At 42.7% G+C, this 24,992-nt stretch overlaps 1 protein-coding gene across 1 annotated transcript in view; it reads right to left on the bottom strand.

Moving 5' to 3' along the window:
• Nucleotides 1-584: 584 nt before the first annotated feature.
• The window catches only part of syndig1l (synapse differentiation inducing 1-like), an 83,313-nt gene continuing 58,905 nt past the window's right edge, over nucleotides 585-24,992 (bottom strand). Inside the window, exon 4 of the mRNA XM_021601071.2 lies at nucleotides 585-1,769. Within this exon, the coding sequence (XP_021456746.2) occupies nucleotides 1,611-1,769 (159 nt within the window). The 3' untranslated portion in view covers nucleotides 585-1,610. The remainder of the gene's footprint in view (nucleotides 1,770-24,992) is intronic.

The raw sequence follows: 24,992 nt of genomic DNA, 5'->3' as shown, positions 1-24,992 counted from the left end.
TTCACCTGCAGAGAGCAGGAAATGAGCTTTTTCTCTCCTTTTGAATTTGTATTATTCAATTTCTGCCAACACAGTTTGTTCAGTTAGAAACACACACACACACACACACACACACACACACACACACACACACACACACACACACACACACACACACACACACACACACACACACACACAATATTTATGTTATTAATTAAAGCTAGAATTGTGAGATCTGTCAATGTTTGACAGCTTTGCTTTCTTGTTGTCGTTTCAACAAACAGTAATTAACAGTTCTGAGTTTGTTGACAATAGTCCAGATAGTCTCCTTTATGAAGATGAAAACATGCCTTTGGGACAGAAATGTTTGATCAATAAGGACCTGTTACACGACTACCCCATCAGTGGGAAGAGAGCTCTCTCTCTCTCTCTCTCTCTCTCTCTCTCTCTCTCTCTCTCTCACACTGACTGACTCTCTCTCTCTCTCTCTCTCTCTCTCTCTCTCTCTCTCTCTCTCTCTCTCTCTCTCTCTCTCTCTCTCTCTCTCTCTCTCTCACTGACTCTCTAGCTCTCTCTCTCTCTCTGTCTGTCTCTCTCTCTCTCTCTGTTTCTCTCTCTCTCTCTCTCTCTCTCTCTCTCTCTCTCTCTCTCTCTCTCTCATCAAAGGATCTCAGAGGAGGGTCTTCATGTTGACGGAGAACCACCCAGCGTTAGGCCTTTGACCCAGGCCAAATGAAGAAGCATTTGATGGTATATTAAAAAAAAAGTGATAGTCAGTCAGTAGCAGGGGATCCAAATAGACAACATTTTCAAACCCTGTGTAGAAGTTCAGATGACACAGAGAACTCAAGGTTTTTAGTGTTTCAGCTTGTATTTTCAGTGAGTCCTCCAGACACTGGGGCCCCTCGAAGTTCCTCAATTCCCTAAAGTCTCAGTAATTGGCATCCATGTTTTTCCATGTCTGTTCCCTCCCCCCCTGTCTGTTTCTGTAATGGTTTTAGAATGTTGGAGGAACACAGCAGAGTTCAAACACCCTACAGGGGGGTGAAGACAACGGAGCAGAACAGCGGAATGGCAGAACTCAATTCTCCTCAACTTCACTTGGGTAACTTTTCCCAGAGAAATATGTCTGTTTTCAGTCTGTACTGGTTTCGCCTTGCTCTCCTCCTCCTCCTCCTCCCTTCCTGCCTTGCTCTCCTCCTCCTCCCTTCCTGCCTTGCTCTCCTCCTCCTCCTCCTCCCTTCCGGCCTTGCCCTTCTCAGTCTGTTCATCTAATCTTTGCTGACGGGGACCACCCGTAGGGAAGCTAAAAGGGGAGGATAGACAGATTTATGGATGACAGAGGAACATAACCCAAAAACTGTTTCCATGTTCCGAAGAGGGGCAGTTTTAACATGGCATTAGCCGTGTTCATTGAGAGTGGTGGTTCATCCTTCCTTTCCTCTTCTGTGGTTCCTCTGGTTGTCCAGGAGAAGAACGGAGGGATGGAGGGATGGAGGGATGGAGGGAGAAGGAGGAATATGTCCCGAAAAAATTTCCATGCCAGTGGCAGTGTTCCATTCCAGGAAGAGACAGTTCCTAGCTGTCCTGCTTTTCCCCGGTGGTCTGGTCCAGGAGGTCAGGCGCTGCTATACGTGTCCAGGCTTGGAGAGGTAGGCGATGAGGGCCACCACCACCCCAACGTAGACCCCTGTCCCGATGGTGATGGAAAGGGCCGCTAGGAACAGTGCCCTCCGGGACGCGATGCTCGCCAGCGGGAAGTCACCCTTCGTCACCGCCTTACTGGTCTGGAAGAAGGAAACAGAGGAGAGAGAGAGATGAGTGAGATATCGCCTTGGAAACACAATAGAACTGTGGAAAAACTCATCGTGGATTGTGGGTTTGAAAAATGGCAGTTAGGAGTCTTGTTATATGATGTAAGACATGTGGAAATGGTAGTTAGGACTAAACAAGTCTTGGGACATAAGATTTTAAAACTGGCAATTAGGAGTAGTCAAGATTTGTGTGATACAGGTAACTGCCAAAATAAAGGAAACCCTTGAGTAAATAAGGGAAACACTTGAGTAAATAAAGGATACAAAGTATATTGAAAGCAGGTGCTTTCACACAGCTGTGGTTCCTAAGCAATTAACACCCCATTATGCTTAGCATAAAAAAGCTTGCCCATTCTTTTGGCTATAGGATGACAATGGCCCCCCTCCGCAAGGCACGAGCTGTCATTTAATGATTTGATGAGCACGGAAACGATATAAACCATATGCCATGGCATCTCAGTTACCAGATCTCAACCCAATTGAACACTTCTAAGAGATTCTGGATTGGCGCCTGAGACAGTGTTTTCCATCACCATCAACGTAGAATGTTAGACTAACAGAACACATAGAATGTTAGACTGTCAGAACACATAGAATGTTAGAATGTTAGAACACATAGAATGTTAGAATGTTAGACTGTCAGAACACGTAGAATGTTAGACTAACAGAACACATAGAATGTTAGAATGTTAGACTGACAGAACACATAGAATGTTAGACTGTCAGAACACATAGAATGTTAGAACGTTAGACTGTCAGAACACATAGAATGTTAGAATGTTACTGTCAGAACACATAGAATGTTAGAATGTTAGACTGTCAGAACACATATAATGTTAGAATGTTAGACTGTCAGAACACATAGAATGTTAGAATGTTAGACTGTCAGAACACATAGAATGTTAGACTGTCAGAACACATAGAATGTTAGAACGGTAGACTGACAGAACACATAGAATGTTAGACTGACAGAACACATAGAATGTTAGACTGTCAGAACACATAGAATGTTAGAATGGTGGACTGACAGAACACATAGAATGTTAGACTGACAGAACACATAGAATGTTAGACTGTCAGAACATGTAAAATGTTACAACGTTGGACCTGTGTTCTGACAGAATGTTAGAATGTTAGAATGTTAGATTGTCAGTGTTGCTTCCCTCCTATTGTGTTCCAGACACTTGTAGAATCTATGCCAAGGCATAGAAATAACCTAACTGTTCTTTAAAATAAAATACCCATGTTAATTAGAATTCCCTTCCTGAACAGTTAGAATTCCCTTCCTGAACAGTTAGAATTCCCTTCCTGAACAGTTAGAATTCCCTTCCTGAACAGTTAGAATTCCCTTCCTGAACAGTTAGAATTCCCTTCCTGAACAGTTAGAATTCCCTTCCTGAACAGTTAGAATTCCCTTCCTGAACAGTTAAATTCCCTTCCTGAACAGTTAGAATTCCATTCCTGAACAGTTAGAATTCCCTTCCTGAACAGTTAAATTCCCTTCCTGAACAGTTAGAATTCCCTTCCTGAACAGTTAGAATTCCCTTCCTGAACAGTTAGAATTCCCTTCCTGAACAGTTAAATTCCCTTCCTGAACAGTTAGAATTCCCTTCCTGAACAGTTAGAATTCCCTTCCTGAACAGTTAGAATTCCCTTCCTGAACAGTTAAATTCCCTTCCTGAACAGTTAGAATTCCATTCCTGAACAGTTAGAATTCCCTTCCTGAACAGTTAAATTCCCTTCCTGAACAGTTAGAATTCCCTTCCTGAACAGTTAGAATTCCCTTCCTGAACAGTTAGAATTCCCTTCCTGAACAGTTAAATTCCCTTCCTGAACAGTTAGAATTCCCTTCCTGAACAGTTAGAATTCCCTTCCTGAACAGTTAGAATTCCCTTCCTGAACAGTTAAATTCCCTTCCTGAACAGTTAGAATTCCATTCCTGAACAGTTAGAATTCCCTTCCTGAACAGTTAGAAATCCCTTCCTGAACAGTTAGAATTCCCTTCCTGAACAGTTAGAATTCCCTTCCTGAACAGTTAGAATTCCCTTCCTGAACAGTTAGAATTCCCTTCCTGAACAGTTAGAATTCCCTTCCTGAACAGTTAGAATTCCCTTCCTGAACAGTTAGAATTCCATTCCTGAACAGTTAGAATTCCCTTCCTGAACAGTTAGAATTCCCTTCCTGAACAGTTAGAATTCCCTTCCTGAACAGTTAGAAATCCCTTCCTGAACAGTTAGAATTCCCTTCCTGAACAGTTAGAATTCCCTTCCTGAACAGTTAGAATTCCCTTCCTGAAAGCTGAAAATAAACGTTTTATCTTCACTTCCATCAGTGGAATTAGTTGGTTGTCTAAAGTTGAGCTTTTCATTTGTGTTTTAGAACCATAATTTTGAGTTGTTTTTTTTAGTTGATTTTGTATGCCATGACTCTTATATTCTTCTATTAGCTTTGTTGGGTGTAGTGCTTACTGACCAATACAAGTGGAGTTTGGTCTTCTGGCTCTCAACACATTTGATGTATGAAACAAAAGTGTTAGCCCTGATAATGCAGTCAGCGAATAATATGTAGCCCTGATAATGCAGTCAGCGAATAATGTGTTAGCCCTGATAATGCAGTCAGTGAATAATGTGTAGCACCGATAATGCACTCAGCGAATAATGTGTTAGCCCTGATAATGCAGTCGGTGAATAATGTGTTAGCCCTGATAATGCAGTCAGTGAATAATATGTAGCCCTGATAATGCAGTCAGCAAATAATGTGTTAGCCCTGATAATGCAGTCAGTGAATAATGTGTAGCCCCGATAATGCACTCAGCGAATAATGTGTTAGCCCTGATAATGCAGTCGGTGAATAATGTGTTAGCCCTGATAATGCAGTCAGTGAATAATGTGTTAGCCCTGATAATGCAGTCAGCGAATAATGTGTTAGCCCTGATAATGCAGTCAGCGAATAATGTGTTAGCCCTGATAATGCAGTTAGCAAATAATGTGTAGTCTTGATAATGCAGTCGGTGAATAATTGTGTTAGTCCTGATAATGCAGTCGGTGAATAATGTGTTAGCCCTGATAATGCAGTCAGCAAATAATGTGTTTGCCCTGATAATGCAGTCAGTGAATAATGTGTTAGCCCCGATAATGCAGTCAGCGAATAATGTGTTAGCCCTGATAATGCAGTCAGCAAATAATGTGTTAGCCCTGATAATGCAGTCGGTGAATAATGTGTTAGCCCCGATAATGCAGCCAGCAAATAATGTTAGCCCTGATAATGCAGTCGGTAAATAATGTGTTAGCCCTGATAATGCAGTCAGTGAATAGTGTGTTAGCCCTTATAATGCAGTCAGCGAATAATGTGTAGGCCCTGATAATGTAGTCAAGAAAATAATGTGTTAGCCATGATAATGCAGTTAGCAAATAATGTGTTAGCCCTGATAATGCAGTTGGTGAATAATGTGTTAGCCCTGATAATGCAGTTGGTGAATAATGTGTTAGCCCTGATAATGCAGTCAGCGAATAATGTGTTAGCCCTGATAATGTAGTTAGCAAATAATGTGTTAGCCCTGATAATGCAGTTGGTGTATAATGTGTTATCCCCAATAATGCAGTCATTTAATAATGTGTTAGCCCTGATGATGCAGTCAGCGAATAATGTGTTAGCCCTGATAATGCAGTCAGTGAATAATGTGTTAGCCCTGATAATGCAGTTGGTGAATAATGTGTTAGCCCTGATAATGCAGTCAGTGAATAATGTGTTATCCCCGATAATGCAGTCAGCGAATAATGTGTAAGGATGGAAACAATGAATTATCACGCTGGAGAACTAAAGCCTGTCAGAATGTTGATTTATTATGAGGTAACATTAGGTCATTAGATCATGGCCCCAGATGTGATGCTACTGAAGCTCATAGTTATATGTTCCTATAAACCCTGGCATAGAAAGTGAAAGTTGTGGGCAAATGATTTCGCTGAGGAAAATGAATGTCACTCAAATTACTGATATAGTCAAAAACTGGGTCATAAAAAAACTGCGGTCAATTTTGGCCAAATTCTGTCCTGTCAATCTCAAACCCCAGGCTGTAGTGACACCGCAACACTGCAATGCAGTGCCTTAGACCGCTGTGCCACTCGGGAGGCAAAACTGATGAATTTTGATAGGGATTGACGCACCGGTGCGACCAATAGACTCTAGGGGTTTTTAGACAGAGCTTTAATGTGACAGCAGATGTCTTTATTTGGTCCACACACACACACACACACACACACACACACACACACACACACACACACACACACATACACACACACACACACACACATACACACACACACATGCACACAGACAGACAGGGGACTGATCAATGTTGAAGGGCAGTGGACCCACACAATAAAGGCCCTAATTGAATTTCTTTAATGAAGCCGTTTCTTAAACAGCATGTAATTGATTAATCAATCCGTAGCTCGGCTTCAGATTCATAATTATGTTGTAGCGTGAGGCTGGTCTCCCTGTGGACAGACTTACAATGCTGAGTGTCAGGCTTAGAGGGACGTAGTGAATGGACAGAGTGTGTGTGTGTGTGTGTGTGTGTGTGTGTGTGTGTGTCTGTGTGTGTGTATGACAGTATGAGTTCTGTGTATGCATACCTGTGTATGGCATTACCTGTATGTGTACATTGTTGTGTAACAGTGTGTGTACATTGTGTGTGTACACTGTGTATTACAGTGTGTGTACTGTACATTGTGTATTAGAGTGTGTGTACATTGTGTGTAACATTGTGTATATTGTCTAGTACAGTGTGTGTGACTAGTGAATAAGAGTACCTCTATGAGTAACTACAATGTTCACATTTTTCCCTGAATCCTTTTGAGAAGTAAACTGCTGAAGAGAGAGAGAGAGACAGAGAGAGAGAGAGAGTAAGACAGAGAGAGACAGAGCGAGATAGTAAGAGACAGAGAGAGAGAGAGAGAGAGAGAGAGACAGAGAGAGAGAGAGAGAGAGAGACAGAGATTTCAATGCATCACTGCATTGATTAAATAACCATCATTTTTTTGATTATGACTCATGAGTTTATTTAGACTCGGAATTTATTATAATTCAGAGTTTATTAGCAAGATAAACTCTTTGGGTATCTTATTTGCATTATCAATGAATAAATTGCAGTCTATAAACTCAGAAGCAGCACAGTTTGGAGGTTGTGCTTTTCTAAATCTGAAGGCCGCATTTATCAAAATATATATTCCAACAAATCACCGGGGTCTATAAGAAGAAGGAGAAGAAGAAGAAGAAGAAGAGGGATCATCTCAGACTCAGATACTATAGTCACTGTATTATCACTCTCTATATGTGTGTATCGAGCAGTGAGGGGATGGTGATTCAAACCGTAGAATAAACTTCAAAGTTACTAAAGTTAAATAGTCTCTCTCTCCAACACCTCTCCCTCTCTCTTTCTGTCTCTCTCTCTCTCCCTTCACTGTAGGGACAAGTCATTCATACCATAGCTCTAAAGTTAAATAGTCTCTCTCTCCAACACCTCTCCCTCTCTCTTTCTGTCTCTCTCTCTCTCCCTTCACTGTAGGGACAAGTCATTCATACCGTAGCTCTAAAGTTAAATAGTCTCTCTCTCCAACACCTCTCCCTCTCTCTTTCTGTCTCTCTCTCTCCCTTCACTGTAGGGACAAGTCATTCATACCGTAGCTCTAAAGTTAAATAGTCTCTCTCTCCAACACCTCTCCCTTTCTCTTTCTGTCTCTCTCTCTCCCTTCACTGTAGGGACAAGTCATTCATACCGTAGCTCTAAAGTTAAATAGTCTCTCTCTCCAACACCTCTCCCTCTCTCTTTCTGTCTCTCTCTCTCCCTTCACTGTAGGGACAAGTCAATCATACCGTAGCTCTAAAGTTAAATAGTCTCTCTCTCCAACCTCTCCCTCTCTCTTTCTGTCTCTCTCTCTCCCTTCACTGTAGGGACAAGTCATTCATACCGTAGCTCTAAAGTTAAATAGTCTCTCTCTCCAACCTCTCCCTCTTTCTTTCTGTCTCTCTCTCTCCCTTCACTGTAGGGACAAGTCATTCATACCGTAGCTCTAAAGTTAAATAGTCTCTCTCTCCAACACCTCTCCCTCTCTCTTTCTGTCTCTCTCTCTCCCTTCACTGTAGGGACAAGTCATTCATACCGTAGCTCTAAAGTTAAATAGTCTCTCTCTCCAACCTCTCCCTCTCTCTTTCTGTCTCTCTCTCTCCCTTCACTGTAGGGACAAGTCATTCATACCGTAGCTCTAAAGTTAAATAGTCTCTCTCTCCAACACCTCTCCCTCTCTCTTTCTGTCTCTCTCTCTCCCTTCACTGTAGGGACAAGTCATTCATACCATAGCTCTAAAGTTAAATAGTCTCTCTCTCCAACACCTCTCCCTCTCTCTTTCTGTCTCTCTCTCTCCCTTCACTGTAGGGACAAGTCATTCATACCATAGCTCTAAAGTTAAATAGTCTCTCTCTCCAACACCTCTCCCTCTCTCTTTCTGTCTCTCTCTCTCTCCCTTCACTGTAGGGACAAGTCATTCATACCGTAGCTCTAAAGTTAAATAGTCTCTCTCTCCAACACCTCTCCCTCTCTCTTTCTGTCTCTCTCTCTCCCTTCACTGTAGGGACAAGTCATTCATACCGTAGCTCTAAAGTTAAATAGTCTCTCTCTCCAACACCTCTCCCTTTCTCTTTCTGTCTCTCTCTCTCCCTTCACTGTAGGGACAAGTCATTCATACCGTAGCTCTAAAGTTAAATAGTCTCTCTCTCCAACACCTCTCCCTCTCTCTTTCTGTCTCTCTCTCTCCCTTCACTGTAGGGACAAGTCATTCATACCGTAGCTCTAAAGTTAAATAGTCTCTCTCTCCAACCTCTCCCTCTCTCTTTCTGTCTCTCTCTCTCCCTTCACTGTAGGGACAAGTCATTCATACCGTAGCTCTAAAGTTAAATAGTCTCTCTCTCCAACCTCTCCCTCTTTCTTTCTGTCTCTCTCTCTCCCTTCACTGTAGGGACAAGTCATTCATACCGTAGCTCTAAAGTTAAATAGTCTCTCTCTCCAACACCTCTCCCTCTCTCTTTCTGTCTCTCTCTCTCCCTTCACTGTAGGGACAAGTCATTCATACCGTAGCTCTAAAGTTAAATAGTCTCTCTCTCCAACCTCTCCCTCTCTCTTTCTGTCTCTCTCTCTCCCTTCACTGTAGGGACAAGTCATTCATACCGTAGCTCTAAAGTTAAATAGTCTCTCTCTCCAACACCTCTCCCTCTCTCTTTCTGTCTCTCTCTCTCCCTTCACTGTAGGGACAAGTCATTCATACCGTAGCTCTAAAGTTAAATAGTCTCTCTCTCCAACACCTCTCCCTCTCTCTTTCTGTCTCTCTCTCTCTCCCTTCACTGTAGGGACAAGTCATTCATACCGTAGATCTGAAGTTTTGGATTAAGGAGTCTGAAGTTTTTACACAAGTTGTAGCTGGCTTGACGCCGGGCTGAGGGTGGAAATATTGTCATGGATGTTGCTCTCTTACTTAGGGCTACTAGTCACAGATACATAATAATTTGCGCTACTAGTCACAGATACATAATACATTTGAGAAGTAAACTGAGAGAGAGAGAGAGAGAGAGAGAGAGAGAGAGAGAGAGAGAGAGAGAGAGAGAGAGAGAGAGAGAGAGATTTCAATGCATCACTACGTTGTCTGACGTACAGTATTTTGTAGCCAATTTGACATTTTCTCAGCACATTGTTTTCACTGAGGAAATGTACGAGTCTGCTGTTAATGATAATGCATAGGATTTTCCCAAGGTTGCTGTTGACGCATATCCCACGGTAGTTATTGGGGTTAAATTTGTCTCCACTTTTGTGGATTGGGGTGATAAGTCCTTGGTTCCAAATATTGGGGAAGATGCCAGAGCTAAGGATGATGTTAAAGAGTTTTAGTATAGCCAATTGGAATTTGTTGTCTGTATATTTGACTATTTCATTGAGGATACCATCAACCCCACAGGCCTTTTTGGGTTGGAGGGTTTTTATTTTGTCCTGTAGTTCATTCAAGGTAATTGGAGAATCCAGTGGGTTATTTTTAATAGTTGTTTCTAAGATTTGTGTTTGATCATGTATATGTTTTTGCTCTTTGTTCTTTGTTATAGAGCCAAAAAGATTAGAGAAGTGGTTTACCCATACATCTCCATTCTGGATCCGGCTCTCCTCTCCCTCTCTCCATCTCTCCCTCTCTCCCTCTCTCCTCCCTCTTTCCCTCTCTCTTTTCATCTGAGCAGTGGGTGGGCCTGTCTGCCAAGTGGGTGGTCCTATGCCCTCCCAGGCCCACCCATGGCTGAACCTCTGCCCAGTCTTTTGAAATCCATAGATTAGGGCCCAATGAATGTATTTCAATTGACTGATTTCCTCAGTTTGCTATGCCTCATTTTCGATTAATTGAAAATGAAACTCAGTTCAAAGCATCTCTCTTTTTCAAACAATCATTGCAGAGCTGGTTACATGGTGCTTGATCCTGGTTTCTCCTGTGGGTTGCTCTAGTTTGGGAGTGTCTGCTAGATGAATGAATGTAACATAAATGTTGAGAGGCTTCACTGCAGGTAGATTGTATTATTGCATTTCAGCTTCTCCAGTTGAACACACAGATTTGTATTGCATTAGACCATCTACGCCTCTAGTGAATACTTACAATGAATTGGATGCATGTTGTACAGACGTTCACCTCTTGCAGACATCACAGTGTACATAGAGATTCTATCATCCATTTATTATTGGGTCTCTGTGGCTGCCTGAGGTTAGTTTGTGATCTGCATCCCTGACTAGGTATTGATGATGCAGTCACACACACACACACACGCACACTGTTATCTGCGTACCCGGCTACAAGTATTGATCATGCAGGCATACTATAATCGTCCAGAGCACTTTGATGGAGAGGGTGTATTGTATGTGTTCAATTAGCCTACTGCCGAGGGCCATTGTCTCTCCAATGAAATATGGATGAAGCCAGCCCTGAGACAGCCCTGAGACAGCCCTGAGACAGCCCTGAGCCAGCCCTGAGACAGCCCTGAGACAGCCCTGAGCCAGCCCTGAGACAGCCCTGAGACAGCCCTGAGCCAGCCCTGAGACAGCCCTGAGACAGCCCTGAGCCAGCCCTGAGCCAGCCCTGAGCCAGCCCTGAGACAGCCCTGAGACAGCCCTGAGCCAGCCCTGAGACAGCCCTGAGACAGCCCTGAGACAGCCCTGAGCCAGCCCTGAGCCAGCCCTGAGCCAGCCCTGAGACAGCCCTGAGACAGCCCTGAGACAGCCCTGAGACAGCCCTGAGCCAGCCCTGAGCCAGCCCTGAGCCAGCCCTGAGCCAGCCCTGAGACAGCCCTGAGACAGCCCTGAGCCAGCCCTGAGCCAGCCCTGAGCCAGCCCTGAGCCAGCCCTGAGCCAGCCCTGAGCCAGCCCTGAGCCAGCCCTGAGCCAGCCCTGAGACAGCCCTGAGCCAGCCCTGAGACAGCCCTGAGACAGCCCTGAGACAGCCCTGAGACAGACGAGATATTGGTTATGCTACGTATTCTAAACTGTATCAGACATGCAAGTGTTCTGATCTGGACCTAATACCTTTTCTTTTTTGCACTATTGGTTAGAGCCTGTAAGTAAGCATTTCACTTTAAGGTGAAATACCTGATGTATTCGGCGCACATGACAAATAAACTTGGATTTGATTCTTTAGCAGGAGCGTGGGGTGCTAAGAGGTATCTCTAAAACTAACGCGTCCATAACAGAGCAGTACGTTATTATTATTTTTTAGGTGTCCACAAGTCCACAAGTTTGAACCTATATTTGCAATAACAGGGGACACGGGCTGGGAACCCTGTGAGGTGAGATGGAAGGTGTGTAATGGTGAGACATTGGAATAGACTGTTGGATGTGCCAACTGCCAGACTAGCTAATACAGTTGTTCTATGGAATTATCCATAGGGGGAGGAGCCTGAGCAACTGAAAGGTCTGACCCTTTTCCAAGAGTCTGACTGTGAACATCTGTACGAAAACCAAATGAAGGTTGACATAGACATGATTAAAAAAACAACTGTTGATGCAATATGACAACAACAAAAAATGGGCGGAGGGGATTTATCATAAACCCAAATTGAGAACCTTTTGTTTGATTAAGGATGCATTCGTGTGTGAGAGACATGTTAGGTATAACCTACCTAAAAGCAAGGGATAGCTATGTGCACAGGGAAGATCAGGGATATTGCCTCTGCGTATTGAAACAGGTCAGATCAGGGATAGTGCCTCTGCGTATTGAAACAGGTCAGATCAGGGATAGTGCCTCTGTGTATTGAAACAGGTAAGAGCAGGGATAGTGCCTCTGCATATTGAAACAGGTCAGATCAGGGATAGTGCCTCTGCGTATTGAAACAGGTCAGATCAGGGATAGTGCCTCTGCGTATTGAAACAGGTCAGATCAGGGATAGTGCCTCTGCGTATTGAAACAGGTCAGATCAGGGTTATTGTCTCTGCATATTGAAACAGGTCAGATCAGGGATATTGCCTCTGCGTATTGAAACAGGTCAGATCAGGGTTATTGTCTCTGCGTATTGAAACAGGTCAGATCAGGGATAGTGCCTCTCCGTGTTGAAACAGGTCAGATCAGGGATAGTGCCTCTGCGTATTGAAACAGGTCAGATCAGGGATAGTGCCTCTGCGTATTGAAACAGGTCAGATCAGGGATATTGCCTCTGCATATTGAAACAGGTAAGATCAGGGATAGTGCCTCTGCGTATTGAAACAGGTAGGTATTGTGGTGAAACAGAAGAGGAAAGACTATGTAACTATTGGGACCTTGAAGAAATAGAGAACGACACTCATGTTATCTTCTATTGCCCTTTCTACCATGATAGACACTTGCTCTTATCCAGAAAGCACAGCAGATATACCCTGGCATTATGTGGCTGAGTGATGAGGAGTCAGACCACCAGATATACCCTGGTATTATGTGGCTGAGCGATGAGGAGACAGACCACCAGATATACCCTGGTATTATGTGGCTGAGTGATGAGGAGTCAGACCACCAGATATACCCTGGTATTATGTGGCTGAGCGATGAGGAGACAGACCACCAGATATACCCTGGTATTATGTGGCTGAGCGATGAGGAGACAGACCACCAGATATACCCTGGCAGTATGTGGCTGAGCGATGAGGAGACAGACCACCAGATATACCCTGGTATTATGTGGCTGAGTGATGAGGAGTCAGACCACCAGATATACCCTGGTATTATGTGGCTGAGCGATGAGAAGACAGACCACCAGATATACCCTGGTATTATGTGGCTGAGCGATGAGGAGACAGACCACCAGATATACCCTGGCAGTATGTGGCTGAGTGATGAGGAGACAGACAACCAGATATACCCTGGCAGTATGTGGCTGAGTGATGAGGAGACAGACCACCAGATATAACCTGGTATTATGTGGCTGAGTGATGAGGAGACAGACCACCAGATATAACCTGGTATTATGTGGCTGAGTGATGAGGAGACAGACCACCAGATATAACCTGGTATTATGTGGCTGAGTGGTGAGGAGACAGACCACCAGATATAACCTGGTATTATGTGGCTGAGTGATGAGGAGACAGACCACCAGATATACCCTGGTATTATGTGGCTGAGTGATGAGGAGACAGACCACCAGATATACCCTGGCAGTATGTGGCTGAGTGATGAGGAGACAGACCACCAGATATAACCTGGTATTATGTGGCTGAGTGATGAGGAGACAGACCACCAGATATACCCTGGTATTATGTGGCTGAGTGATGAGGAGACAGACCACCAGATATACCCTGGTATTATGTGGCTGAGTGATGAGGAGACAGACCACCAGATATACCCTGGTATTATGTGGCTGAGTGATGAGGAGACAGAACACCAGATATACCCTGGTATTATGTGGCTGAGTGATGAGGAGACAGACCACCAGATATACCCTGGTAGTATGTGGCTGAGTGATGAGGAGACAGACCACCAGATATACCCTGGCAGTATGTGGCTGAGTGATGAGGAGACAGACCACCAGATATACCCTGGCAGTATGTGGCTGAGTGATGAGGAGACAGACCACCAGATATAACCTGGTATTATGTGGCTGAGTGGTGAGGAGACAGACCACCAGATATACCCTGGCAGTATGTGGCTGAGTGATGAGGAGACAGACCACCAGATATAACCTGGTATTATGTGGCTGAGTGATGAGGAGACAGACCACCAGATATAACCTGGTATTATGTGGCTGAGTGGTGAGGAGACAGACCACCAGATATAACCTGGTATTATGTGGCTGAGTGATGAGGAGACAGACCACCAGATATAACCTGGTATTATGTGGCTGAGTGGTGAGGAGACAGACCACCAGATATACCCTGGTATTATGTGGCTGAGTGATGAGGAGACAGACCACCAGATATAACCTGGTATTATGTGGCTGAGTGATGAGGAGACAGACCACCAGATATACCCTGGTATTATGTGGCTGAGTGATGAGGAGTCAGACCACCAGATATACCCTGGCAGTATGTGGCTGAGTGATGAGGAGACAGACCACCAGATATAACCTGGTATTATGTGGCTGAGTGGTGAGGAGACAGACCACCAGATATACCCTGGCAGTATGTGGCTGAGTGATGAGGAGACAGACCACCAGATATACCCTGGCAGTATGTGGCTGAGTGATGAGGAGACAGACCACCAGATATAACCTGGTATTATGTGGCTGAGTGGTGAGGAGAAATTTAAATGTGGTTTTTTTTGTCCATTGTGTATTTCCGTTTGCTGAATTTTTGGATGAAGCCTGGGATAAAAGAAAAAAGGATACCTAGAAATACATTGTAAAAGAATATTGATCTTGTAAGTGGCTAATGATGTGTGTATATAGATTGTTTATAGGCTTGTCTACCATATCAATCTTCTCTTTGTGCTAGCCTGGGTTCAAGTGACTTCTGTTGATTTTTTACCTTTATTTTTTCTGTATGTAAACAACAACAAAAAAGACAGAAAAAGTAGAATTAACAAAATCAGAGCGAGTCCACAGCCATAAGCCAGAGGTGCCTGGGTACGGGTGCACATTTTAGGACATGTATGTATGTATGTACAGTGCCTTGCGAAAGTATTCGGCCACCTTGAACTTTGCGACCTTTTGCCACATTTCAGGCTTCAAACATAAAGATATAAAACTGTATTTTTTTGTGAAGAATCAACAACAATTGGGACACAATCATGAAGTGGAACGACATTTATTGGATATTTCAAACTTTTTTAACAAATCAAAAACTGAAAAATTGGGCATGCAAAATTATTCAGCCCCTTTACTTTCAGTGCAGCAAACTCTCTCCAGAAGTTCAGTGAGGATCTCTGAATGATCCAATGTTGACCTTAATGACTAATGATGATAAATACAATCCACCTGTGTGTAATCAAGTCTCCGTATAAATGCACCTGCACTGTGATAGTCTCAGAGGTCCGTTAAAAGCGCAGAGAACATCATGAAGAACAAGGAACACACCAGGCAGGTCCGAGATACTGTTGTGAAGAAGTTTAAAGCCGGATTTGGATACAAAAATATTTCCCATGCTTTAAACATCCCAAGGAGCACTGTGCAAGCGATAATATTGAAATGGAAGGAGTATCAGACCACTGCAAATCTACCAAGACCTGGCCGTCCCTCTAAACTTTCAGCTCATACAAGGAGAAGACTGATCAGAGATGCAGCCAAGAGGCCCATGGTCACTCTGGATGAACTGCAGAGATCTACAGCTGAGGTGGGAGACTCTGTCCATAGGACAACAATCAGTCGTATATTGCACAAATCTGGCCTTTATGGAAGAGTGACAAGAAGAAAGCCATTTCTTAAAGATATCCATAAAAAGTGTCGTTTAAAGTTTGCCACAAGCCACCTGGGAGACACACCAAACATGTGGAAGAAGGTGCTCTGGTCAGATGAAACCAAAATGTAACTTTTTGGCAACAATGCAAAACGTTATGTTTGGTGTAAAAGCAACACAGCTGAACACACCATCCCCACTGTCAAACATGGTGGTGGCAGCATCATGGTTTGGGCCTGATTTTCTTCAGCAGGGAAAGGGAAGATGGTTAAAATTGATGGGAAGATGGATGGAGCCAAATACAGGACCATTCTGGAAGAAAACCTGATGGAGTCTGCAAAAGACCTGAGACTGGGACGGAGATTTGTCTTCCAACAAGACAATGATCCAAAACATAAAGCAAAATCTACAATGGAATGGTTCAAAAATAAACATATCCAGGTGTTAGAATGGCCAAGTCAAAGTCCAGACCTGAATCCAATCGAGAATCTGTGGAAAGAACTGAAAACTGCTGTTCACAAATGCTCTCCATCCAACCTCACTGAGCTCGAGCTGTTTTGCAAGGAGGAATGGGAAAAAATGTCAGTCTCTCGATGTGCAAAACTGATAGAGACATACCCCAAGCGACTTACAGCTGTAATCGCAGCAAAATGTGGCGCTACAAAGTATTAACTTAAGGGGGCTGAATAATTTTGCACGCCCAATTGTTCAGTTTTTGATTTGTTAAAAAAGTTTGAAATATCCAATAAATGTCGTTCCACTTCATGATTGTGTCCCATTTGTTGTTGATTCTTCACAAAAAATACAGTTTCATATCTTTATGTTTGAAGCCTGAAATGTGGCAAAAGGTCGCAAAGTTCAAGGGGGCCGAATACTTTCGCAAGGCACTGTATGTATGTATGTACAGTGGGGCAAACAAGTATTTAGTCAGCCACCAATTGTGCAAGTTCTCCCACTTCAAAAGATGAGAGAGGCCTGTAATTTTCATCATAGGTACACTTCAACTATGTCAGACACAATGAGAAACAAAATCCAGAAAATCACATTGTAGGATTTTTTATGAATTTATTTGCAAATGATGGTGGAAAATAAGTATTTGGTCACCTACAAACAAGCAAGATTTCTGGCTCTCACAGACCTGTAACTTCTTCTTTAAGAGGCTCCTCTGTCCTCCACTCGTTACCTGTATTAATGGCACCTGTTTGAACTTGTGATCTGTTTACGATCAACTTTCACTGGAGCAGCAACCACAGCCTCCCAAATGCTGTTCAAAGAAGTCTATTGTCTTCCCTCATTTGAATTCTCACGTTTGAGAAGGGCCCACAAGTTCTCAATAGGATTTAAGTCAAGTGAGGAAGGGTGCCAGGTTATTATTGGGGCATCTTTGAGGCCCTTGCTGGCTAGCCAAGCAGTGGAGTACGTGGATGCATGTGATGGAGCATTGTCCTGCATAAAGAGCATGGCCTTCTTGAATGCTGAGGACTTCTTCCTGTACCACTTCTTGAAGAAAGAATCTTCCAGAAACTGGCAGTAAGTTTGGGAGGTGAGTTTCGGTCCATCTTCAACCCGAAAAGGTCAGACTATCTCATCCTTAATGATAGCAGCCCATACCAGCACCCCTCCTCCACCTTACTGACGCCTGACTTGAAGTGGTGCCCTGTGTCCATTACTATCCAGCCACGGGCCCATCCATCTGGTCCATCAAGAGTCACTCTCATTTCATCTGTCCATAAAACAAAACAAAAAAAACCTGTCTTCAGGTATTTCTTAACCCAATCTAGATGCTTCAACTTGTGAATATTATTCAGTGGTGGTCGTATTTCAGCCTTCTTGACCTTGGCCATGTCTCTGAGCACTTGACACCTTGTACCTCAGGACACTCCAGGTAGGTTGTACCTCAGGACACTCCAGGTAGGTTGTACCTCAGGACACTCCAGGTAGGTTGTACCTCAGGACACTCCAGGTAGGTTGTACCTCAGGACACTCCAGGTAGGTTGTACCTCAGGACACTCCAGGTAGGTTGCAGTTCTGGAATATGGTGGCACTGGAGGATAATGGGTTCCTGGTAGCTTGATGTTTAATTCTTCACAAGTATTTAGCAGTTAATTTGCACCTTTTCTTCTCCATGCAGGGATCACATACACATATTAAAAACCTCTTAAGGATCGGACCTTTTTTTACATTTTTGACTAAAATGACATACCCAAATCTAACTGCCTGTAGATCAGGACCTGAAGTAAGGCTATACATATTCTTGATACCATTTGAAAGGAAACACTTTGAAGTTTGTGGAAATGTGAAATGAATGTAGGAGAATATAACACAATAGATCTGGTAAAAGACAATACAAAGACAGTTTTTTGTACCATCATCTTGAAATGCAAGAGAAAGGCCATAAGGTATTATTCCAGGCCATGCGCAATTTAGATTTTGGCCACTAGATGGCAGCAGTGTATGTGAAAAGTTTTAGACTGATCCAATGAACCATTGCATTTCTGTTCAAAATGTTGTATCAGACTGCCCAAATGTGCCTCATTAGTTTATTAATAACTGTTCAAGTTCAAAACTGTGCCTCTCCTCAAACAATAGCATGGTATTATTTCACTGTAATAGCTAATGTAAATTGGACAGTGCGGTTAGATTAACAAGAATTTAAGCTTTCTGCGCATATCAGATATGTCTATGTCCTGGGAAATGTTCTTGTTACTTACAACCTCACGCTAATCGCATTAGCCTACGTTAGCTCAACCGTCCCGCGGTGTCCCACCGATCATGTAGAGGTAAAAAAATGCCCTTCTTCTGCCATGCCCCTCTCCTGCTGCTTCACTCGAAGTAGATTGACAGGCTGAAGGAATCAGCCATCTCTAAACACATCTCTAATCATTAGACTAGATAATTTCCTATAATTACTGAGGAAGAACTAAATAAGCTGCTAAGATAATTCACAGACAGCCAAGTTCCGTCTGCCTGCCAAGTTCCGGGGTCACACAAACAGATGAGGAGACTAGATGTTTAGCCTTCGTTAATAAGACTTCAGACTTGAGATGGACTTGGCCATCAACAGCCTGGCTGTGTTATAGCCCTGAGAAGTATAAAGCACTGATGTGTCCAGGTAACAAGTGTGTGCAGTGGAGGAAAAAGTACTAAATTGTCCAATCCTGAGTAAAAGTACAGATACCTTAATAGAAAATGACTCAAGTGAAAGTTACCCAGTAAAATACCACTTGAGTATCAGTCTAAAAATATTTGGGTTAAACTATACTTAAGTATCAAAAGTAAACGGAATTGCTAAAATGTACCTAAGTATTAAAAGTAAAAGTACAAATCATAAACAAACCAGATGGCACAATGTTCCATTTATTTTCATTGACGGATAGCCAGGGGCACTCCAACTCTCAGACATAATTTACAAACAAGCATTTGTGTTTAAAACGTGTTATGGCTGCAGGGGCATTATTGAGTAGCTTGGATGAAAGGTGCCCAGAGGTACCCAGAGTAAACGGCCTGCTCCTCAGTCCCAGTTGCTAATATATGCATATTATTAGTAGTATTGGATAGAAACACTCTGAAGTTTCTAAAACTGTTTGAATGATGTCTGTGAGTATAACAGAACTCATATGGCAGGCAAAAACCTGAGAAGAAATTTTAACAGGAAGTGGGAAATCTGAGGTTGGTCGATTTTCAACCCAGCTCCTATTGAATACACAGTGGGATATGGATCAAGTTGCACTTCCTAGGGCTTCCACTAGATGTCAACCGTCTTTAGAAACTTGAATGAGGCTTCCACTGTGTTGTGGAGCCGGATGGGAGCTCTTTGAGTCAGTGGTCTGGAAGAGAGCCAGAGCCACGCGCATTTCACATGATAGCGACCTGCGTTCCATTGCTTCTCTACAGACATAGACACAGACATTCTCCGGTTGGAACGTTATTGAAGATTTAGGATAACAACATCCTAAAAATGTATTCTATAATTAGTTTGACATTTTTCTTTGACCTGTGATATAACTCTTTGAAGTTTTTGTCCGTCGTTCGGCTGGACCTGCACGAGTATTTGGATATGTGTACTAAACACGCAAAACAAAAGTAGCTACTTGGACATAAATAATGGACATTATCGAACAAATCAAACATTTATTGTGGAACTGCGATTCCTGTGAGTGCATTCTGATGAAGATCATCAAAGGTAAGGGAATATGTATAATGTAATTTCTGATTTCTGTAGACTCCAACATGGCGGATAATCTTTTTAATTTTTCTGAGCGCCGTCTCAGATTATTGCATGGTTTGTTTTTTCCGGGAAGTTTTTTTGAAATCTGACACAGCGGTTGCATTAAGGAGAGGTATCTATATTTCCATGTCTAAGAATTGTATTTTCATCAACATTTATAATGAGTATTTCTGTAAAATGATGTGGCTCTCTGCAATATCACCGGATGTTTTTGGAACTAGTGAACATAACGCGCCAATGTATACTGAGATTTTTAAAAATATAAATATGCACTTTATTGAACAAAACATACATGTATTATGTAACATGAAGTCCTATAAGTGTCATCTGATGAAGATCATCGAAGGTTAGTGATTCATTTTATCTCTATTTGTGCTTTTTGTGACTCCTCTCTTTGGCTTGAAAAATGGCTGGGTTTTTCTGTGAGTTGGTGGTCACCTAACATAATCGTTTGTGGTGCTTTTGCTGTAAAGCCTATTTGAAATCGGACACTGTGGTGGGATTAACAACAAGATTAACTTTAAAACGGTATAAAATCCATGTATATTTGAGGAATTTTAAGTGTGAGATTTCTGTTGTTTTGAATTTGGCACCCTGCACTTTCACTGGCTGTTGTCATATCGATCCCGTTAACGGGATTGCAGCCATAAGAAGTTTGAATGAGTCTGCCAGATTAGAGGCAGTAGGGCCAGGGATGTTCTCTTGATAAGTGTGTGAATTGGACCATTTTCCTGTCAAAATGTAACAAGTACATTTGTGTGTCTGGGAAATGTATGGAGGAAAAAGTATATTATTTTCTTTAGGAATGTAGTGAAGTAAAAGTTGGCAAAAATATGAATAGTAAAATAAAGTACAGATACTCCGAAAAAACTATTTAAGTAGTACTTTAAAGTAGTTTTACTTAAGTACTTCACACCACTGGGTGTGTGTTATAGTCCTGAGAATTAGAAAGCACTGATGTGTCCAGGTATTGACAGGTGTTATGTGTCTTATTTATATTTTTTTAAATTACTTTTGTACAGTGCATTCAGAAAGTACTCAGACCCTTTGACTTTTTCAAAAAAAAATTACATTACAGCCTTCTTCTAAAATGGATTAAATTACTTTTTTCTACAATCTACACACAACACCCCATAACGACAAAGCAAACACAGGTTTTTTGACATTTTTGCTAATTTATACAAAATAAAAACAGAATTATCTGTAGGTATAATTTACACTTGACTGCATGTCAGAGCAGAAACCACCTCATGAGTTCGAAGCAATTGTTCGTGGAGCTCCGAGATTGTGGCACAGACCTGGGGAAGGGTACCAAAAAAAAAGTTCTGCAGCATTGAAGGTCCCCGAGAACAAAGTGGCCTATATCATTCTTAAATGGAAGAAGTTTGGAAACACCAAGACTCTTCCTACAGCTGAGCAATCAGGGGAGAAGGGCCTTGGTCAGGGAGGTGACCAAGAAGCTGATGGTCACTCTGACAGAGCTCCAGAGTTCCTCTGTGGAGATGGGTGAACTTTCCAGAAGGACAACCATCTTTGCAGCACTCCACCAACCAGGCCTTATTGGTTGAGTGGCCAGACAAAAACCACTCCTCAGTAAAAGGCACATGACAGCCCGCTTAGAGTTCGGCAAAAGGCACCGAAAGATTCTCTGGTCTGAAGAAACCAAGATTGAACTCTTTGGCCTGGATGCCAAGTGTCATGTCTGGAGGAAACCTGGCACTTTTTTCACCAAACTTAAATCAGTGTTTCATCTAGAAATACGTTTCACATTGCAATACATGTTCGTAAAAAGTAATTGTCTTTTCGAAATGCAATACTCACATTATTTGTAATATGATTCTCTTCTCTTTTGTTAAAAGACATTTAACTATTACATAGTCTGACTGCTCTCAATTGATGCTCTTAATTACTTCAACATTTAGTAAACGTATTGATTTCACTAAACTGGTTTTCTACAAGTTAGAATACATAACAATAACCTGCAGACCATACTATTTACCAGGAGAGTTTTCATCTATATTTTTCGTAGCCATCTATTTACCACCACAAACCGATGCTGGCACCAAGACCGCACTCAACGAGCTGTATGGGGCCATAAGCAAACAAGAAAATGCTCATCCAGAGGCAGCGCTCCAAGTGGCCGGGGACGTTAATGCAGGGAACTTCTTCTGTTTCTCCAATGCAGGAAAACTGAAATCCGTTTTATCCCCAAAAAACTACACCACCTTCACTCCACACACAGAAACACACACAAAGCCCCCCCCCCCCCCCCCCCCCCCGCAAATATGACCAGAACTCTATATCGTCCTGATTCATTCCTACAAGTAAAAACTCAAACAGGAATTACCAGTGACATGAAATGAAGGGAATTCTAAGCATGAATTCTAAGCAGGTAGCCTAGTGGTTAGAGCGTTGGGCCAGTAACCGAAAGGTTGCTTGATCGAATCCCCGAGCTGTAAAGGTTAAAATCTGTCATTCTGAGCAAGGCAGTTAACCTACTGTTCCCTGGGCACCAAAAACGTGGATGTTGATTAAGGCAGCCCCCGCATCTCTCTGATTCAGAGGGGTTGGTTGGGTTAAATGCACATTTCAGCTGAAGGCATTCAGTTGTACAACTGACCAGGTTTCCCACTTTCCCTAAACTACAGGACTGTTTTGCTAGCACAGACTGCAATATGTTCCGGGATTCATCTGAGAACATTGAGGAGGTTACCACATCAGTCACCGGCTTCAATAACAAGTGCATCGATGACGTCTTCCCCACAGTGACCGCACGTATATCCCAACCAGAAGCCATGGATTACAGGCAACATCCACACTGAGTTAAAGGCTAGAGCTGCTGCTTTCAAGGAGCTGGACACTAATCCGGATGCTTATAAGATATCCTGCTACAAACTTGGACCAGCCATAAAACAGGCAAAGTGTCGAGACAGGACTAAGATCCTACTACGCCGGCTCTGACACTCGATGGATGTGGCAGGACTTGCACATTATCACAGCTTACAAAAGGAAACCCAGCCGCGAGCTGCCCAGCCATGCAAAATTACCAGACAAGCTAAACGAAGCAAACAATTCTGAACCATGCATGAGAGCACCAGCTGTTCCAGATGGCTCTGTGATCACGCGGTAAGACCTTTAAACAGGTTAACATTCACAAAGGCCGCGGGGCCAGACAGAATACCAGGACATGTACTCAGAGCATGCGCTGACCAGCTGGCAAGTGTCTTCAATTACATTTTCAACATATCCCTGTAATATCTATAATACCAACTTGTTTCGAGCAGCCCGCCATTGCCCCCGTGCCCAAGACCACCAAGGTAACCTGCCTAAATGACTATCGCCCCATAGCACTCACATCTATAACCATGAAATACTTTGAAAGGCTGGTCATGGGTCACATCAACACGATCATCCCAGTCACATTAGAACCATTCCAATTTGCATAACGCACCAACAGATCCACAGATGACACAATCTCAATTGCACTCCACATTGCCCTCACCCACCTGAACAATAGGAATACCTAGAGTACCAATCAAAAGTTTGGAAACACCTCAAGAGTTTTTCTTTATTTTTATATTGTAGAATAATAGTGAAGACATCAAAACTATGAAATAACACATATGGAATCATTAAACAAATCAAAATATATTTGGGATTTTAGATTCTTCAAAGTAGCCACCCTTTGCCTTTGACAGTTTTTTACACTCTTGGGATTCTCTCAACCAGCTTCACCTGGAATGCTTTTCCAAAAGTCTTGAAAGAGTTCCCACATATTCTGAGCACTTGTTGACTGCTTTTCCTTCACTCGGCGGTCCAACTCATCCCAAACCATCTCATTTGGGTTGAGTTCGGGTGATTGTGGAGGCCAGATCATCTGATGCAGCACTCCATCAATCTCCTTCTTGGTCAAATAGGCCACACACAGACCGGAGGTACGTTGGGTCATTGTCCTGTTGAAAAACAAATGATAGTCCCACCCAGCGCAAACCAGATGGGATGGCGTATCACTGCAGAATGCTGTGGTAGCCATGCTGGTTAAGTGTGCCTTGAATTCTAAAAAAATTGCAGATCAATTTTGAGAACTACATAATGAAAATGTATGTATGTAAAGTAGAAACATAAAAAGTATGCTTTACTAAAATTTAGTTGGCCAATACAGTCCTGTAATACCATAAAATAGGCCAATACAGTCCAATAATACTGTAATATAGGCCATTACAGTCCTGTAATACTGTAATATAGGCCATTACAGTCCTGTAATACTGTAATATAGGCCACTACAGTACTGTAATATAGGCCATTACAGTACTGTAATATATGTAATTTACGTAGCAGCCACTTTAATCCAAAGTGACAAGAGTCCAAGCATTTTGGTATGAGACCCCACTGGGAATTGAACCCACAACTCTGGTGTTGCTAGTGCCATGCTGTTATGAACTGAGCCATGTACATGGCCACTACAATACATAAGTACAATACAATACTTTAAAATACAATATACGATTACAGTACAGGTGGAAGATGTATGATTGCCATTCCCATGAGCGTGACACCCTCCTTCAGGCCATGGATGAGGGATGCAATGATTTCAATCAAGACCTATTCCAGGATTGGATTCGCTGTGCCAAACGATTCCACCCCCACAGATTTTGACCAGAACCTATGGGCAAGTACTCAAGACAGGCTTAATGCAAACTACTGCCTGCTAAACATTATTTATTTAATTTGATTACATTGTGAAATATGTCCTCAATTATGGAATGTTGATGTTCAGTGCATTACCTAATGTGAAAACAGTGTAATGTACTGTAATTTACAGTATTGTAACATACTACATTCAAAATTAATTGATCTGGCCAAGGATTTCGACTCTGTCAATCACCACATCCTCATCGGCAGACTCGACAGCCTTGGTTTCTCAAATGATTGCCTCGCCTGGTTCACCAACTACTTCTCTGATAGAGTTCAGTGTGTCAAATCGGAGGGTCTGCTGTCCGGACCTCTGGCAGTCTCTATGGCGGTGCCACTGGGTTCAATTCTTGGACCGACACTCTTCTCTGTATACATCAATGAGGTCGCTCTTGCTGCTGGT

This window comes from Oncorhynchus mykiss, chromosome 4 (assembly GCF_013265735.2).
Source record: "Oncorhynchus mykiss isolate Arlee chromosome 4, USDA_OmykA_1.1, whole genome shotgun sequence".
Lineage (NCBI taxonomy): Eukaryota > Metazoa > Chordata > Actinopteri > Salmoniformes > Salmonidae > Oncorhynchus > Oncorhynchus mykiss.
The sequence above is the reverse complement of the archived record's forward strand: the minus strand, read 5'-3'. Positions and strand labels throughout refer to the sequence as shown.